Below are 20,709 nucleotides of genomic sequence, written 5' to 3'. Positions count from 1 at the left end.
TCTTTTGAGAATTAAATGAGGTCACAGAAATTCACCTAGAGTCCTTAGTATCTGATAAAGAATAAAGCCTTCACAAATGGTTGCTTCGGTACTATTAGTGTTGATAGCATAAGAAGGAAAACGATTTGGTTCTGCTAAAGTTTAACACCAGAAGAAGCGTTACAGGAAATGAGAACAGAGGTAGATCATGAAGAAGTCTTAAATCATACTAAGAAACTTGAGCTTTACTGGCTGGAATCACTTAACTGTGATTAAGGGGAGGATTATGTTGAAATGTAAATATTATCTTAAATTATTAACTAGAAAATTTATATGGTTAAGTTTTGCATTGTGTATGTATTTTCCACATCGACAGTTCAACTTGACCATAGAATTTGCCACTTGCAGGATGTTATAATGTTACTATTGAGTCCTGATGCCACACATACTAAAGCTATAATTCTTTTTTTTTTTTTTTTTGCAGTTCTGGGGATGAAACCCAGGGACATTCTACCTCCAAGTTACATCTCCAGCCCTATTTTTTTATTCTTTATTTGGAAACAGGGTCTCACTAAGTTGCGGAGGGCCTAAGTAGCTGAGGCTGGCCCTGACCCTATGATCCGCCTGTCTCATCCTCCTAAGTACTGGGAATTCAAGGGTGCACCATCACACCTGGCCTATTAATTCTTTCTAATAAACAAAACCTTCCAAATTTTCCATATTATATGTCAATATGTTTTGTAACTGAATCGGATGGGGGGTGGGTCTATAGCTGAAATGATAGCTGTTCCTTTGTCTGATCTGAGAGACAGCTAAACTTTGAGCAAGAAGTTTATAAAACAGGGAGGGGGAAGGCATCCCCTGAGGTGAGAGAAGTATGAATCTATGAATCACATTTACAAATCTGATATTCGCCTATGACTTTTATATAATCAAATATCGCCTGCTTTTTTGTGCATTAGCATCTTGATCCAGAGTCTATATTAAGTTAAAGATGAAAGGTTTTGCTGTTGAGTCAAGGACAATCATTACTACCACTTCACAGTGCATGGTATTACTTGCCAAATGCTAGTAGGCATTACACTGTCTCTGTTAGCAACAACCCTTCTAGTGCTGAATAGACAATCTCACCGTGACTGCTCAGTTCTGCGTGATACCTACCATGCTCTTCTATTTACCCTCATCTGATTTCCACCATTGTCTCTCTCTTCACCCTTACTCCACACCCATACTTTCCTTTTGAGGGGCATTCTTTGATCTAATTTTGGGTTTGGGGGCAGTAGCTATTGAGAGCATACCTGGATTGCTTTGTACATCTTAGACCTCATGCCAAGAGAGAGAAAGTATGATCTTGCTGGAGGAGGCTAGAGGTGACGAAAATAGAACCCAAATGTGTTCTATAACCATTGAATGCTTTATTTCATTTTCTGCTACTCCCATATGCTTTAACAAGACAACCCAGTTTAGTCAAAAGAAAAGAAGTGCATGGACTTTTGAGTCAGAGTGGGTTTGACTTCTAGGTTCAATACTCAAGAACTCTATTACATAGGTACTCTTATAATCACATTATTAGACCACTCCTATAGGATGGTATACTGAAGCCCAAGGAGATCATGTGACCTGCAATCACACATGCAGATTATATTTGACATGATTTTAAAGTATCAATGATCCAGGTATGGTGTTGCACATCTTGGGAGGCTGAAACAGGAGGATCGCAGGTTCAAGGACAGCCTTAGCAAGTAGGGAGACTTTCATCAACCTAGTGAGACCTTGTTTCCAAATAAGAAATAAAACCAGGCTAGGGGTGTAATGCTAGGATAGAATTCCCTACTACCACAAAAAATAATAATATATAAAGTATCAATGTGCTGCCAGGCATGATGATACATGCCTGTAACCCCAGTACTTGGGAGGCTGAGACAGGGTGATGGGAGGTTCAAGACCAGCCTCAGCAACTTAGCAAGGCTCTAGACAAACTAGTGAGACCCTGTTAGAAAACAAAAATTAAAAAGGGCTAGGGATGTAGCTTAGAAATAGAATGGGTTCAACGCCGGGCATGGTGGCGCACGCTTGTGATCCCCGCGCTTGGGAGGCGGAGACAGGAGGATCACGCAGGTTCGAAGCCAGCTGAGCTGGCTTAAGAGACCCTGTTTCCAAATAAAAATATAAAAATAGGTCTGGGAGTGTAGCCCGGAGGTAGAAGGGTTTCCAGGAACCCCAGTAACACCAAAAAAAAAAGAAAAAGAAAAGAAAAGAAATAGAATGGGTTCAATCCCTAGTACCACACATACAAACAAATAAAAAGCATCAATATGCTAACAATATAGACTGAACAATTACACCTTTCTATAGGCCCCATCTTATTTCCACTTGACTAGGTCATTTGTGGCTAGGGCCTGATACCTACAAAAGAAACCAGAGGAACACAGTTACCAGAACTAGACAATGGCTATTTCAGGGGTTCCCTGGTGTCCTATCTTTGCATTTACTTTCTGAAAATAGCTTGCATGCCGTCCAGTTCTGAGAAGTACCATTAGTTTTGTATCTGGTAGCATGGCAAAGGCTAATTTTCACTTGACCTGGCCCACTCTGGAAGGATAAGAGGTGGACTTTGCCTCAAACATATTGATCCTACCCTGTACTTTAGACCCCCTATGACAGAGGGTTGATCTGTCAATGTGCAAGTCTTTCTGATTATCAATGTGCTACCAATCTGGTATATGTGTTAATCTGGAAGTCACAAAGTTTCTCCTGCTGTTTTCCAAATATTAAGAACAGGTAATGAAAACAGTGTTAATAATACTGACAGGTAACTTCCAGTATTTACTACGTGTTGATTTTTAATCTATGTGCTGATCATTAAGCATTGCTAAATTGACTTAACATGTATTAATTAATTTAATCCCTTCTCAATACACTACAGTTCACTCTTGGTTTGATTTCAAAGTTCAAAATTCAGAGAATAGAGATCACTGTGTAAGGTAGGGAGCACTTTCCTGAAGGCCAGACCCATTCTTGGGCATATTCTTTAGCATAGGACCCAGCCAGGTCTTCTGGCAATGAACAAGCCAGGCAGATGGGTACTCTGACTTCTCTCACCACAGTATTGAAAATACCAAATATCTGGCTTGGTTCCAGACTGCTTTAGGCTTCTAGGGGCACCTGAAACCAAGAAAAATCATGCGTGTGCTGGAACAGACACAAGAAAAACAAGTCACTGCTCTGGTTCTGCCCAGAAGAACCAAGTCTCAAGTAAAGCATCATATGGAGTCTTAGGTCACTATCCAAAGCAGATTTATGTTCTTTCTGGTGACATGTCAAACAATGTTATATGTGGTGGGGCTTCCCCCATGTGGATCCGTCACACGTTTAACTTCATGAGAGTGCTAAATCCAACTCACACCTTTGTTTTCATAACAAATAAGTGATCTCATTTATTGCTATGAGAAATGGAGCAATATATGCGGCAATAAAATATTAAACTTGGTGATTAAAAGCTTTATGAGATAGGTTTTTCTCTAAGTATTAGGAAGCACCTATTATGGTAATTTGAACATAGTAAGGACTCAAAATTTGATAATTTAAATTACTGTAACAGCACCAGCAGTACTACTTTCAACTTGATTTGAAAGATATCCTATTCCAAAACATTAAAATACTTGCAATTATGTGAAAACAGCTTCAAAGCAACACATCTATATAAAAGTTTCTCAATGACAGGAAACAGGATAGAATAAATGTTGATGTAAAAAAATTCTGTAATTACCACTAACATGCTACCTTTCGTTACTGCTGGTTCCCTTTTTGTCTTCATACTTCTTTATGTTTTCTAAAATGAATACATTTTTTAATCATACAAAAAGATTAAATAGAATCCATTCTAAAAAAATCAATAAAATAAAAACAAAAATTTCCAACTCATAATTTATGTTGTGAGTTTAATAGGAGATATAGATTTTTTTTTACTTCTCAAGATAGTAGGAGAAGAAAAATAACAATAAAGGATCCCAAATTATTAGTAAATGCCAAAGATAGGAAAGATGCCAACAGCATAACTGATTACACAAATATATTAGCTAAAAATTGTATGAAATATATTTTATATAAAGAAGCCACATGTGAATGCATGTGTGCATTTCTTTGTTGTCCCTAATAAAGTTATTTGTTCATATTACATTATAAACTGACATATACCATGTAATCTGGGAAGAATACCAGAAAAAAACAAATTCTATAAAGCCTTTGTGTTGGAGAAAAACCCAACATAATTTATGTTTCTTCTCAAAGACCTTAGGAGACTGGTAGCAATAGGTTTCATTTTATAGTTAGAGAAACAAAGTCATAGAACCATTAGAAATGTGCTTCCTAATTCACAAAATGAATAAAAAGACAGACTGGAATTTTGTTCTTCTGACTGCTGTTCTACAGGCAGGACCATTCAGTTCTGCCTTTTCAAACAAGTTGAAGCAACAAACTAACTTAAAAATTAAAACCAGTTGAACAGGATAGGTATGCAGGCAATATACCAACAATTCAGTATAATAATACCCAACAGCTAAACTGCTTTGTGTGTTTGGTACACTCTATAACTATTCATTAACCCACACAACATCAATGGATGGTGGGTTATACTGTTAATGCTGTACACAAAGAACTGTAGGATTATAACTAACATAAGGACAAATGAGAAATCTACAGCAGAAAAGCCCAATGCCTTCCTCTAAACAAAACCTCAGCACACAAATAAGATAGAACAAATATGCTGAAATTCTAAACATCCCTTATTTTCTCCTATTATTTCCAGCAACACGTGCCATACTACAATTAAATTCCTATAAATGGTTGATAAGAGACTGAGGAGAACCTAAAAAGCTACTCAGTCCATCCACTTTCCTTCAGAGTGAACATGTAAACATTTCCTAAAGTATCATTTTTAATACTCTGGGAAGAGTATTAAAGGCCATTTATCAAATAAAAGGAACTAGAGAATATCATGTTTTCCTTACAGTTAACAATGCTATTTCTAACCCTTTTTTTTACTCATATACATTAAGCAAAAGGACTATATTGTTAAAAAATAAATAGTAAAAATATAAGGAGCCAGACGTGGTGGCACACGCTTATAATCCCTGCGCTTGGGAGATGGCAACAGGAGGATTACACAGGTTCAAAGCCAGCCTCAGCTACTTAGTGAGGCTCTCAGCAACTTAGTGAGACCCTGTTTCCAAACAAAGTACAAAATAGGTCTAGGAATATAGCCCAGATGTAGAAAAACCCCTGGGTTCCACCTCCAGTACCACAAAGAAAAAAAGTAAAATATATATTATATGTTTTACATATACATTAAGCAAAGGTCCCTGGTAATATGCTAGTTTCTAGGAAGCATGCAAGACTGAAACAAGTTTCCAAAGTCATCAGCTTATCTAAAGGATTTAAAATTTACTTAATAAAAATTATTTAACCTTCCCCATCCAGAGTATGAAAACATTCCTACTCCTTATCACCTTTCTGTGACTAGACAGAATACATTTCTTTTTAAAATGAATAAATTTCCCCTTACCCTGGAGCTTAGCTGTCTCAGTGGCAAGGCATCATATAGAACAGCTGTCATATCATCAGTATAAAAGCTATCCCATCTGATCTAATTGCAAAACATATGGATAGACTACAGCCAAACTTTGAGGGGCTCTGTGTCTTTAAGAAAAGAAATACTCAAAGATCTTCTATTGGTAAAGACTGAACAAGGACATGAATTCAAATTTTGCACAATTTAAGTAAGACCTATTTCAATAAATTACTCAGTTCTTTTTTTTTTTTTTCTTCAGTACTGGGGATTGAGTCCAGGGGTATTCTACCTCTGAACTACATCCCCAGCCTATTTATTTATTTATTTATTTATTTATTTATTTATTTATTTATTTATGTACTGGGGATTGAACCCAAGGGTATTATGCTTGTGAGCTATACCCCCTGCCCTTTTATTTTTTATGCTGAAACAGTGTTTTGCTAAGTTGCTAAGGCTGGTCTCGAACCTGAAATCCTCCTGTCTCAGCCTTCTAAGTACTTGGATGACAGGCAAGTGTGTTTATTTAATTAATTCAATAATTTTAAAGTGCATGTTTTAAATCTGCTAGACAGAGTAAAATGGAGAAAAATCCAGTTCTCTATTTTCAGCCTTTACTGAAGATCTCAGTTAACCTCCCCTAACAGGACCAAATCTTAAATATGCCATCCCTGTGCTATGCTTAAGATTTGTCAAGCCTCAGGAACAGTCTCCTTTCTTTGATAATGTCTTCAACAGTCTTTCTCCAGAATCACCACTCATTGAGACGAAGTGAATGCCTCTGATGCAGATCAAGACTTGCTGAGTCAGTAACAGAACATACAGTTAGGCAACTGAAATATCATCAGATTTGATTGCATTGCAAAAGGCTTGCCAAAGCTTACCAAAACCTTTAATTTATTTATATTTGACTGCAGAAGCAAATTGGATATATTCATTGAAAAAACTCAAAAACTCAAAAAATAAAGAAGGGTATTAAAATATCCATAATCCCATTACTTATCTCTAACCAATTAAAAGTATAGTTCCTTTCTCCTCCCATGTATATTGATATTTAACATAATGGAAGTTTTGTTTTGTTTTTCCAGTGCTAAGGATCAAACCTAGGACCTTGTGCATGCTAGCCACCTGCTCTTCAGCTGCACAACACTCCCAACACTGTATCCTTTATCATAAAATTTAAGGTGAGGAGAATTCCTATTTCAAAAATCTTTACTGAAATAATAAATCCAACATACAAATGAAATTAAAATTGAGCGAATTAAAGTGTGGGTGGTGGTGTGGGGATGAGAGGTCAGGGTTTGGGGGGTCAGAAGTAGACCCAGCTGACCCTTCTAGTCCCTCTACTGGCTCCCCAACACATCTGAAGAACTCCTGGTCACCTAATAAAACAGTTTTAAACCCACAAATCTAATCTAACTCCCTCATTTTACAAATGAAATTACTTGCCCCAAATCATGGGACTAGTAAAAAAAAGTAACTAGTAAGAACCTAGAGACCTATGTTTCAAAGACAAGCTTTTCCAACTTTGTTACCCTTTCTCCAAAAGTCATCAGATGTTCCTTTGTTGATTGCTGGTCCTCTTTAATGAAGAAATATGGAGGAGTTATGTAACAAAAATTGAATAATTAATATAACAAATCTCAAAAAGCTCCACTCACCCTGAGAAGAAGACTCTCTTTTTATTACTATGAGTAAAGGGGGAAAGATAGAGAAAAGTACATTTCTAAACAAAAAGGCCTTGATTACATTACTTTCGAGACTATCCTGCATGTCTTGGGTGTCTACAAACCATTTTCTCTTTATTCGTTCAATCACTAAATATTTATTGAGATCCTATTTCGGGCTGGACTGTGAAAATATAAATGTGAACAAAACAAACAGAAGTCCTTCTCCTCGTGGAGTATGCAATTCTGATGAACATGGGGAACTACATAACCTTTCAGAAGCTCAGTATTTACCATCCACCCGGAAGATAAGGATAATCATATTTAACTATCGCATTAAGAATTAAATACGATGATGTGTGTAAAAAGAATCCCGATGGGTAATCAGGCATATAGTAATGCATGCTCAGTCAACATTAGTTACCTTCTCTGCTGAAGTGTTAAGTATCAGATTGAAAATGAGAGGCGAAAGTCGGGCGTGGTGGTGCATGCTTGTAATCCCAGCATTTGGGAGGCTGAGACAGGAGGATTGCGGTTCATGGACAGACTCAGCTACTTAGTGGGGCCCTTTGCAACTCAGTGAGAACCTGTTTCAAAATAAAGAATAAAAAAATAGGGCTGGGGGTGTAGCTCAGAGGTAGAATGCCCCTGGGTTCCACGCCAGTATTGAAAAAAAATGTGAAAGTTGAGAGAGTTCTAAATCTCTTTGCTATTGGCACACTGATCTGAGGCAATAGAACTGAAAGAGTAGGTTAAGATCATTCCAGATTTCTATGTTGGGAAAGAAGACTATTTCAGTCTGAAGAAATGAAATTTACATGAGTCCTCCCGATTAAGTTCTGACATTCACCTTGGTATCGCCATCACCACTTATTTTCAATTACTACTTGGCTCTTTCCATAACACTCAGCCCTACATAGTGTCTAGGAAGAAAATGTAAAATAATCAATCCTCCTCTCCAAGTACCCTATTTTCATTACTTAAATATGAGCAGTTGAACCATCCATGCATTTACACTCAACAAAATAAACTTCAGGACAACAGTTAGAAATAAAAACTATAAAATGTGAAACCCACCAAAAACCTGTAAAGGTCTGTTCAATATTCACCAATAAGTGTCAACAGGAGACAGAAATTTAGCCTTTTTTCATTCATATAACACACAGAAACCAACAAAATAAGGATGGCAAAGTCTTGAGATTTTAAGAGCACTTTGTAAACCGAAATGCAATGCATACTTGTTAATTATTAGAAGCACTCTGTTCATTATTAACTTTAATTATATTTCTACAGGGAAAATTCTGTCATTCAAAAGATCAAACATTGGTTTCTCAACCAAATTAAGCCTTTTATATTAGTATGCATCCCAAATCTACTTACCAACATAAACAACTCATAGTATTCATAAATAGAAAAATAAAATAACTGGTTACTCAAAAATACTTCATTTTTTAGAGGCAGGTAACTTGTTATGCTAGTTTTTTCTTTAGTGTTTCTCAGAAGGGAGAAAGGAAGCCGAACAATAAAGATCCCAGAGCAAAAAGAATATCTTATTTCCATTTGTTTTCAGAAAGAGATAATGAATACCGTGTCCTAAATATTATATAAATGATGGCATTTCCTTATTAGGTATGCTTAATAATCTCAATTGACCACATTAAAAAATCAATAAGAAAAAAGTCACAGTCACAGAGAAAGACAAGTTTTGTCCTGAATGCAAAGTGTTCAACTCTGTGCATCCTGATACCAGTACATCTTCAAGGACTTTTTGTTCATCTAGAAAGACCTCTTGGAAGAATTAGGCTTTGCGGAGGCCCTGAAGTAGGACAAAGTGGTAAATTGTTACATAGGGTCATTTGGATCCTCAAAGAACATGAAAAGAATGGATGGAGTTGAGAATGGGTCAACAGTGAAAGGAACATACAGAAGAATTTACATTAAAAAATAAGCAAGGAGAGTAGAAAAAAGTTTTTTTTTTCTAAAGAAAAAAAATAGGAAAAATTCTTTTTTTGTGTGTGGGGTACTGGGGATAGAACCCAGGGGCATTGTACCTCGGAGCTACACCCCCAGCCCTATTTTTTAGTCTTTTTTTTTTTTTTGAAACAGGGTCTCACTGAGTTGCAAAAGTCTCACTAAGTAGCTGAGGCTGAGCCGGGTGTGGTGGCGCACGCTTGTAATCCCAGCACTTGGGAGGCTGAGACAGGAGGATCACACAGGTTCAAAACCAGCCTCAGCTACTTAGGCTCTCAGCAACTTACTGAGACCCTGTTTCCAAATAAAATATAAAAAAGGTCTGGGAGTATAACCCGGAGGTAGAAAAAAGCCCCTGGAGTCCACCCTCAGTACCACCAAAAAAATAAAATAAAATAAAATAAAATAAAATAAGTAGCTGAGGCTGTCCTTGACCCGTGATCCTCCTGTCTTAGTCTCCCAAATGCTGAGATTACAAGCGTGCCACCATGCCCGGCTAAAATTTTCCTTAACAATAATATTCTGTGGAAGAGTAGTGTTACTAAAGAAATTTTTTTTTTTGGCGGTCATGTTTTTTTTTTCTCTTTACTCTTTTTATTTATTTTTTTTTATGTTTTATTGGTGCACTGTATTCATACATCATAGTGGGATACAAACTTTTGTAGACATACATGCACACATCACCCAGTCAGTCCCCACCCGATCCCCACCCCATTCTCTCCCCATCCCTCCCTCCCATGCTTGGCTTAGTGGTTGACATCTAGTATTATAGCAATTTATCCAAAATTAAAAATGATAATCTCACAGAACAGTTTCATTTGTCTGATACCAAGCTTTTGATGACTTAAAGATAACATTTCAATATTTCTTTTTACTTTCTTTCTTACCAGAGAATATTTTTTTCTATTTTTTTAGGTGAAACTATCATGTATTTATATATTTATTTTTCAGAAAAAAAAAATCTATCCTAATATGGAAAATGGACTCTAGATACCCAAAACGATCTTGAAAAAGAACAAAGCTAGAAGATATATATTTTCTGATTTCAAACCATATAAAGCTACAATAATTGAAACAGAGTAGTACTATTCTAAAGGCAGATATATAAACCATTGGAGTTAAATAAAAGCCTAGAGCTAAATTCTTCCCTATATTGTCAAGTTATTTTTGACAAGGTTTCCACGAACATTTGGTGGTGGAAATAATAATCTTTTTTTAACTAAATATTGTTGAAACATAATAATTACATGGAAAAGAATAAAGTTGGACCCTTACCTAATCCCATATACAAATATTAACTCAAAATAGATAAAGGACCTAAATATAAATCTTAATACTATAAACTTTTAGAAGAAAATCTGGGTCATAAAACCTCACAACATTGAAATTGGTAGTGATTTCTTGGATATGATTTCAATGGCACAGGCAAGAGAAGAGTATACAAACTCCCTAAAAGATAAAAAAAAATATTTTATATCCAAAGACAATGTAAACAGAGTTAACAGTTACTAATAGAATGGGATAAAATATTTCCAAATGCTATATCTGAAGGTATATTAATATTCCAACTAGAAATCCTAAAAATTAACAACAATAAAGGCAAACAATACCATTTAGAGATAGGTAAAAGACTAACATAAATAATGAATCTCCACAGATAACCAATCTTAGTTGTCTGTTGGATGGAAACTCTTGTTTCTCTGGTTCTGGTGTGTGTTACCTATTTCTTCTTTGTAGTTAATCTCTTTGAGTATTTTCTCTAGTGCTGGTTTTGAAGACATAAATTCCTTCAGTTTCTGTTTGTCATGGAAGCTTCTTATTTCTCCATCTAATTTGATAGAAAGTTTTGCTGGGTAGGAAATTTTTGGCTGGAAGTTGTTTTCTTTCAGAGTTTGGAATATGTTACTCCAAGCCCTTCTGGCTCTCATGACTTGGTTTGGGAAGTCTGGAGTGATTCTAATTGGTTTGCCTCTGAATGTCACTTGGCCCTTTGTTTTTGTTGCCTTTAAGATTCTCTGCTTGGCTTCCACATTGGTCATTTTGACAATTATGTGGCGTGGGGATCCTCTTCTCCGATCCTGTCTAAAGGGAGTTCTATAAGTTTCCTGGACCTGTGTATCAACCTCTTGCTCTACGTTTGGAAAATTTTCTGCTATTACTTCCTTGAAGAGATTGTTGATCCCTTTGGTTTGACCTTCTTTTCCCTCCTCTATTCCAATTATTCTTAGGTTAGCTCTCTTAAAATGGGCCCATATTTCTTCAATGTCAGATTCCTGCTGTCGGATTTTTTTTCTAAATTAGAAACTATGCGTTCATTTTTGGAATGATCATCTTCTAAGAGCGAGATTCTGTTCTCCATGTGGTCTAATCGGTTGTTTGTGCTTTGAATTGAGGCCTTTACTTCATTAATTGCATCCTTTATCTCTTTTTGGCTCTCTCTGAGTTCTTTTCGAAGCACCTCTATTATTTCTACAGTTATTTTCCTGATTTGATCTTCTAGAAATCTCTGATTTTCTGTTTTATCGGGTTCTGATGTTGTGGGGTTGTGGGCATTCATTGCTCCAGTATTATTCCTCTTTCCCATGATTTCGGAAGTTTGTGCCTTCTCTGGGTTCTTCCCTTGGGTCACTATGACTTCACTTAAGGTGTTCTGGATCTCGAGTCTGTAGTATCTCAGACCCCACTACTCCTTTACTGGGTTGTATCACAGAGTCTCCGACCCAGAGAGTCGATAGAGGCTGCTCTAGACTGTGGGGGGGGGTGCCAGGTTGCATGTTCTCCTATGGTGTGATATCTCTGCCACCGCCCCTCCCCCACTGGGTCAAGTCCCAGGGAGTACAGTACTGGGATTTCTCCTCTGTGTCCCGCAATTTGACTCACTGTTCTTGAGTACGCAGATGTAGCTGTACTGGATTCGATGAATTCTCTGCTGCTGCCGCCAGTGGCAATATGGCGCCACTGCTACGCCCTCGGCCGTGAGGCTGGCGTATTTCTTCTTGGTTTTGATTTCCACTCTGAATCCCTGCAGCGTGTGCTGAGCTCAGCCACTGGGAGCTTTAGATTTTACCTGCGGCGAGAAATCCCGCCTGGCTGCTCCGCAGCGGCTCACCTCGGCTTGCTGTAGCCATCTGGTGAAGTCGCCGCTGCCGCCGGCAGTATGGTGCTGCTGCCGCGGCCTCGGGCATGAGGCCAGTGTATCTCCTCTGTGGCTCTGAGCTCTGTTCTCAGTCCGCTTTCTCTCTGGAGCCTGGCGATTTTTTTGTTTCTCTGGTGATGGTGTTTTCTGGCTATGAAAGGTGCTGATTTTGTGGTAATGGAGATTAGTTGTTAGCGGGGCTCTTAAGCACCGCTTTTCTCGGTCGCCATCTTCCCGGAAGTCCACTAAAGAAATTTTTTGACACAAATTTATCACATGTACTTAGATGCCCCTAAAAGAGATAATTATTTTGAACAAATTTTATCATGATTAAAACATATATAGATTCAGATACATTCTTTGTTTTTCATCACAAGTTTTTTAAATCTCCCTTTGTACCAGTACAGCTAGTATAGTTGCTTTAAGTGGAAAATAAGATAAGCCAAAATGTATACTTAAAAAAAGACAAAATGGCTGAGTGTGGTGGCACACATTTGCAATCCTAGTGCTTGAGAAGCTGAGGCAAGAGGATTGTAAGTTCAAGGTTAGCGTGAGAAATTTAGCAATACTCTGTTTCAAACAGCAATAATAAAAATAATGTCTGAGCGAGGAGCTCAGAGGTAGAACACCACTGTGCTCAATCCCCAGTACTGAAAAAGAAAAAAAAGACTAAGTGATCACAAAAGAGGTATCTGTAATACAGTCTCAAAATTAGCAATAAGGATACTTATATTAAGCCTACAGAAAACAAACAAAAATCGAGATCAAAGCAAAAATCATAGATTAGGGCTACTTATAACTTAAAAAAATCATCTGGCATTACTGACATTATCTTTCAGCTAAACAGGAATTTACATTTCTATTCTCTTCTGATCTATTAAATGCCCTACAGCAGTAATCTTCCTGCCCATAATTTATCCATCAGTAAAAACCACACTGTGAAACTTTTCCTTCATTCTTTTTATAAGGGTGCCAGGATGTCTAGAAGTTAATGTATACATGTTTAGAAATGCTGAGATGAAAAGTAATGTACACTTTAATTTTATGGGTCTTTAGTAAAATCAAGATAAAAAGACCTAGTCAGATTATTTCAATGTGTAAATTTTCAACTAGCCAGAAGGCTTCCTGGAGACAACATTCAAAAGATTTGAAACTAATGTTCTACAGTTTATGCTGTTCCAGAAGCTAACCAGACTAAGGAATTTCTATAGAAAATGAGGCACTTAGGCCAGGAATAAGACCTAAATTTGAGAAGTCTCTGGGCCTGGCCCTATAAAGAATTCAGACAAATTTATCCATCACAGACTAAATTAAAGCCTAACTAAAAGAAGAATTATTTAATATAAGAGCTATTATTTAGTGTCACAGTCAAGAAATATTGTAAAACAGAAAACTGGAGCTGAAGGAAAAATACACGATAGAGTGGATGTAAAACGGGCTCAATCTCTAAAAAATGAGGACCAGGCTGATAGCAGAGCTCAGTGGAAGAGTACATCCCGAGCATCCATAAGCCCCTGGATTTCATTCCCAACACCAAAAACAAAAACAAAGCTAAAACTAAAATGAGGATAATAATGGTACTGAACTCAGTACCTGTTGTGAGGATTAAGTGAGTTAACATATATAAGACACTTAAAACAGTGCCAGGAACACAAAAAGTTATGTTTGCAATTACTGTTATAGTAGTCCACATCCCTCAAACTTGATGCTATATGTCAGAAGCTCAAAAAGAAATTGACATCAAAGCCTGACCTGATCAAATGCAAGGCTACTTATTGTCTTTGTTTATCCTATTGATTGTACATTTTGCTGCAGATATTTTAATATGTTTGATTACTGGATGCTATTCCAAGTTTACTGGAATGTAGTTTTTAATTTCCTAAAATCTGAAAAATTCTCCTATACATCCACCCCCAAAGGTTTTTGGACAGAGGATTGTCAACCTTTATTATCTTTGGAGCCTGTACAGTTTCTGTTTCCTTAAAATAAATGATGCCTTCTTAAACAACCACAAGTAATAAGACCCTGAGCCTCGTAGTAGAGAATGTTAGGATGGAGAAAGGATTTCCTGGCATAATTAGGAGAGGACATGGGGCGTGGTGGCTCATGCCTGTAACCCCAGCATTTGGGAGGCTCAGACAGGAGGATCTGGGTTCGCTGCCAGCCTCGGCTACTTAGTGAGGCTCTCCACAATTTAGTCAGACCCTGTTTCAAAATAAAAAATAAAAAATAGGGCTGGGAACCGGGCGTGGTGGTGCATGCTTATAATCCCAGTGCTTGGGAGGCTGAGACAGGAGGATCGCACAAGTTCAAAGCCAGCCTCAGCTACTTAGTGAGGCTCTCAGCAACTTAGTGAGACCCTGTTTCCAAATAAAATATAAAACACGTTTGGGAGTATAGCCTGGAGGTAGAAAGCCCCTGGATTCCACCCTCAGTACCACCAAAAAAATAAATAAAAAAAGGACTGGGAGTGCAGCTCAAAGGTAGAACGCCCCTGGGTTCCATCCCCAGTACTACTACTACTACTACTACTAATAATAATAATAATAATAATAATAATAATAATAATGAAAGGACTGGATTCTCAGAATGTTCCTTCCAAATGGAATACATTCGTAATATTTTGTTTACATGTCATAGTAGTTAAGATTTCCAAACTCTGATTCTAGGGCATGCCTAAATAAAGCCTACTCTAATAAGTTGGATCACAAATAAACAATTAAGGCTCTTTGGGGGCATAAATGTGCCTTGAATCGCACATATCAAATCATCACAGAACTTTAGAGTTGAAAGCGACCCTTGAGAACTCGTTATCCTTCCCTTCCAAACTGTTTTATCATCCATAAATTTACTCTCTCCTATGAGGTAAGAAGAACCTGCCCTGACTTGTGCTTAGAGTCTGTCCATAGGAACACCCTGCAGGTAATGTGGATAAACTGGGTGGAGTACACTGCCAGACTTAAGATCTAAAAGGATAACTTAAATCTAACACAATCTTTGTAAGTTTGGTAAGTGTCTCAGATTGTATTTTATAACATGACAAGAACTTCCAAGTTTGGAATGAAGGAAGAATCATCTAGCACATATTTTTTTAAAAATCCAATGAAAGATTTTGCTATCTTGGGGAACTGAACAAGTCAACAGCATAAAGTGGTGACCAAAAAAAGCTCCTGTCATTAGGGATTCACTCCATCACTATTAGTCTCACATCCAGAAAGAACGAGGTAACTCCCCTCTCTGCTCCAAGCTAGCTGTAACACAGCTGCAGTATTATGTTCAGCTCTGCCCAACATTTTGGGAAAGTCATAGAAACACTTAAAAGAAGACTACAAGAGCGGTGACCAGAACAGTGAAGGGATAGGAAAGCACATCACATAAAGATCAGTTGAAGGAGCTGAAGTTATTTAGCCCAGACTCAAAGGCAGCACAATCCCTGTCCCCAGATTCCTGAAGAGTTACCAGACTCTGCACTCGGCACAGAGAGAGCCGACTTTCTCTACACAGCCCCAAAGGGCAAAACCACACCAGCCACTGTTAACTACAGGGAAAAATACTCCACGGAACCTGTAGGAGTATTTTCTTAAAATGTAGAGCCATGATAGGAAATAGTGGCTTCTAAGGTTTTACCTAGCCCCAAAGGTGTATAATTTTTCAAAAATCGAACATGTGTCAGTACTTCAGTGTCTTACTGCTGATAATCAATACTCTCTAGTATCACAGCATCTCCCCTCACCCTTTTTAAAAGATCCTATCTAGCCAACCAATCAGCTAAGTGTCCTGCCAGGTTTGTGGGAGGAGAATGTCTGCTTGCTGGGCAATTAGTTTCAGTTTGCACATTAGGGTAACTGGTAAACAAAAAAGGGCCTAACTGAGGAGTAGGTAAGAGCTCTGAGCTTAATCTCCAAGAGAGAAATTCTTATTAATTCAAAAAGTACCTATAAAATTACCTATTCAATTAAATAATATCAATGGTACTTAGTCCTTATAGAAACACTGAAATTTAAAACACAAAAACAAAAACCTACACAACCATTTTCCCAAATGCCAGGGAATCCAACCTTGAAAACCAAACCAGCTCTCTCAAATTTAAATAGAACTTTCTTCTGTCAAAGAGATATGTTTCCAATTTAATGTAGACTGGAACCCATGCTCAGATAAAAAAGTCTACACTGGATTATATCACTGTAAAACTGAAATTGCCTATCAATAGGCCCACAAAGTAAGGTAAGCTACTGACAACTAGATAGAAACAATCCAGAGTGAATTCATGGGAGAGTACAAACTACAGAATATTTAAAACAAAGGAGACTGGGCATAGTGGCATACGCCTGTATCCAAGTACTTGGGAGCCCAGACAGGACGGTTGCAGATTCAGGACCACACATGGTAACTTAGCAAGACCCTGATTCAAAATAAAAAGTATTGGGGGAGCCGGGCGTGGTGGCACATGATTGTAATCCCAGCATTCGGGAGGCTGAGACAGGAGGATAGAGGTTCGTCAACAGCCTCAGCTACTTAGTGAAGCCCTTTGCAACTTAGTGAGACCCTGTTTCAAAATAAAGAATAAAAAATAGGGCTAGGGGTATAGCTCAGAGGTAGAATGCCCTGGGTTCCCCAGTACCGCGAAAAAACAAAAAGTTCTGGGGGTGTAGGTCAGTGGTAGAATGCCCCCAGATTCAATCCCCAGTACCAAAAAAAAAAAAAAAAAGACAGTGACTAGAGTTCAACATCCTAAAACTTTGCATATGTTAGGCCATGGGAATTACTAAAAAGTTTTAACAAGAGTTCAGATGGCAAATACTAATTAACCCAGCTTTACTTCTCTTGAAATATAAATTCTAAAAACTTCCTAAGTATCTGAGAATACAATCAATACATGATAGAGGTAAGACTCACACAATGTTCTCAGTCATTTTTAAAATGAATCTTAGTTTCTATAAATTAGAAACTGGTCAAATAAATTATGATATATTGTTACAATGAAAAGTGCAACTATTAAAAAGAATAAAGTAAACCTGATGTGGTGGTGCAGGTTTGTAACCCCAGTACTTGGGAGGCTGGGGCAGTAGGATCACAAGTTCAAAGCCAGCCTCAGTAATTTAGTGAGGCTCTCAGCAACCAAGTGAGACACCGTTTCCAAATAAGATATAAAATGGGGCTGGGGGTGTAGATTGGAGATAGAATTCCTCTGGTTTCAATTTCCAGTACCAAAAAAATGAATTAATAATAATAATAGCAATAATAATAATGGTGATATAGGGTGCTCAGTGGTAGAGTGCTTGCCGAGCATGCACAAGGATCAGGGTTCAATCCCTAGCATAGTAAAATAAGAATAATAACAATAACAATAATAATACTGACTAGGTACTGGCATGAAAATAATAAAGTCTATGATACATAGTTAAGTGAACACAGAAAGTTGCTAAACAATATGTACAGAATTATTCCATTTTTATTTTTAAAAACCTATTTTAAAACATCCTGTGTGGATGTTCATATACGCCCAGAAATAAATTTCTGAAAAAGACCTGAAGAACTGCTAATAGTAGTAACCTTTAATGCCTAACTGGAACTAGATGGTAATGAAGAAGAGACTTTTACTTTTTCCTTTGTTAGACTTCTGGCTACTCATATTTTTTTGCCAGATAGGATTATCATTGTGGGTTTTTTTTTTCCAACCTTTGTGTTTTAAAATTCTAAAAGTAAAAGAACATCAATGACATAGACTAATTTATCAGGTACTAACCAAAGTAATCAACTGCTACTTAAATGCTACTGTGTGCTTAGAAACTACCAAAAATCGAATTCATCTTTTTTTTCTATTATTTTACTAAAAATAAAAAGCACCATAGGCTCCTAATAGGTTTCTCAAATGCTTTTCTATAAAAAAATTTTTTGGTGATAAACATAGCTAACCCACCATGGTGCTTATTTGGTACCAGGAATTATTTTCAACACTATATATGTATTAGCTTCTTTAATTTTCATGGCAACCTATGAGTTAAGTGCTATTTTCTTCGCTTCACAGTTGAAGAAACTGAGATCAAAGAAGTTAAGTTACTTGACAACCTTATATCACAATAAGGGGCAGAGTTAAGATTCAAACCTAAGAATGGACTCCAGGGCCCATATTTTCAACCACTATGCTTTCTGTCTCTCGATAATATGTCGAGCTCTCTATACAAAAGTCAAAAGGCATCACAGGTGAAAACTCAGTCAAATGCATTCAGTGACGCTGTATGAAATGCAAGCGGCTGGGAGGGGTGAATAATCTGCATTCCTGCTTATCTTTGCCAAGCTCCAACCCAAGACTGAAGACTGTATTAAGGCTCATAACCACGTGGGAAATTTCTCTACAAACTCATTTACAGTCCAAAGTCCATACCTGACTCCACAGTAAACCAATAAGCCTCAGAATTAGGTCAGCGATCCAGTGCTTTGGACGAATCTCCACCCCAACTCAAAGCAAAAGGACTCAGAAACTCTTGCCCATCCTCTTGACAAGGTAAGTTCTATTTGTTTAGCTCCAGGCCCACTTTAAATGGGGCAAGAACAGAAGTCATTTCTACCTTTCCTTCAAGACTACAATCAGCAGGAAGAAAAGCCTTATTTTCTATTTGAACTCAAACAGAAATTGGCAAAATTGAACATGCTAGTTTAAGGAGACAAAAGTAAGCGTCCCTGCTTAAACTGTGTTTGTCCAAATACATTGCCCTTATAATTGAGAAAGGAAAAAATGGCTCAAAGAAGGGATTTAACCTAATTTATAAACGTGCTCAACCTAGAAACACACCTGTCCCAGATGACCTCCTGGATCTACTTATTTGCAGAGAAAACACGGATTACAATGCCTTTTTTATTTTTGTTTTTGGGGCTCAAGTGGTCTGTACTACCGTTTGTAAACAAAACCCTCTCAATCTTTTCCACCCTGTCACACACATATCTGATATTTACATCAACAAGAAGAAGTGAATACGGAGACGGGAGCTTTGGGAGGGACCCTTTATACTCAGGCACAGCCTGTAGGTGGATGGAGGGACTATGCCGGCTTTCAAACTTCCCCCAGATAATCCAGGCGGGGTGACCCGGTGAGCCAACCAAACCCAAAAGTTTGCGCCCAATCTGGGCCTCTGACAAAGGCCAGAAAACCCAGTTTGGAAAGAGATGCGATGCTTTCCACTCCCGAGGGATCACAACCCAGGTTGGGGGGGGTGAGGGGGGGGGGACAAAAGACTTCCCAGATGCAGGGGACCAAGCTGGAGCTTGAACCTCCCCCTTGGAAATCCAAATCTGGGGAAGCTTTAGGGCCAGAAATGATCAATTCCAACCAAGCACCCACCCTCGATCCGGGGCTGGGGTGAGGATGGGCAGCCGCTGGGGAGGGTCCCGCCAGTGTGGCAGCGCTGGGACTCACCTGGGGGAGGAGGAGATGGGGACTCGGTGGCGGGTGGGGTGGGCGGGACGCTGCTGCTGCTGCTGCTGCTGCTGCCGCCGCCGCCGCTGTCGCCGCTGCTGCTACTGGGGAAGACCGGGGTCGGGGTCCAGGGAGTGGTGGGCGTCGGCACGGTGGTCGCTACCGGGGTGGTCGGCGCCGGGCCCGTAGTCGTCGAGAGGGTGGTCGGCGCGGGTCGGGTCGGCGCCGGAGGGGCGGAGGGAGCGCGATCCGCCCCCGGAGGGGAGGTGGGCGAGGGGCCGAGCGGCTCGGGGACGGTGCTGGGCGCCGGCCGGGTCGTCGCCCGCAGCGGGGTGGCCTCCGGGGACGGGGCTGCGGGGGTCGCGGCCAGGGGTCGGCGGGCCGTGGAGCGCGGGGGGCCGGTCCTCGAGCCCTGGGTGGCGGGAGCCGTCGCCCTAGGGGAGGGGCGGCTGGGCTCGCCCCGCAGCCCCGGGCCGGGCGACGCGTCCACCTGCCCCTCGGCCCCGCCGCCCCGGGTGACATTCCCCGCCGAGGCTGCTGAGACGGCGGCGGCGGCGGCGCAGCACAGCAGGGCGAGGCCGCCCAGACTCGGCAGGCTCCTCATGGCGCGCTCGGCTCCGCCATTCATTCATTCAGCCAGTCGGTCGGTCAGTCATCTTCTCCTCCCTGCACTCCGACCGAGGAAGCCGCTGCAGCCGCCGCCGCCACCGGGCGCACCATCGCCACCTCCCTCTGACAGGCGGCCGGCCCCGCGGGCGGGCCCCAGCGCGCAGCGAGCGACCCGGCCGAGCGCGGACAGCCCGCCCTCCTCGATTGGCAGCCGCGCCCAGCCAATGGGCGGCCGCGCCGGCCCACGTGACACCCCCGCTTCCCGGCCTCTTTGTAATCCCGCAGGCCAATCAGAGCGCGCCGAGCGGAGGGGGCGGGCCGTAAGGCGGGAGGAGGGTGGTGCGAGCCGCGCTCCAGCCGGCCGGGC

At 39.8% G+C, this 20,709-nt stretch overlaps 1 protein-coding gene across 1 annotated transcript in view; it reads right to left on the bottom strand.

Annotated features, from left to right (window-relative positions):
* MEGF9 (multiple EGF like domains 9) overlaps positions 1-20,361 on the bottom strand; it is a gene marked incomplete at both ends in the record, with an annotated part of 110,935 nt that extends 90,574 nt beyond the window's left edge. Inside the window, one exon of the mRNA XM_080709513.1 lies at positions 19,734-20,361. Within this exon, the coding sequence (XP_080565639.1) occupies positions 19,734-20,361 (628 nt within the window). The remainder of the gene's footprint in view (positions 1-19,733) is intronic.
* Between the last annotated feature and the right edge of the window lie 348 nt (positions 20,362-20,709).

This window comes from Muscardinus avellanarius (assembly GCF_963383645.1).
Source record: "Muscardinus avellanarius genome assembly, chromosome: 13".
In the NCBI taxonomy this organism is placed as follows: domain Eukaryota; kingdom Metazoa; phylum Chordata; class Mammalia; order Rodentia; family Gliridae; genus Muscardinus; species Muscardinus avellanarius.
The sequence above is the reverse complement of the archived record's forward strand: the minus strand, read 5'-3'. Positions and strand labels throughout refer to the sequence as shown.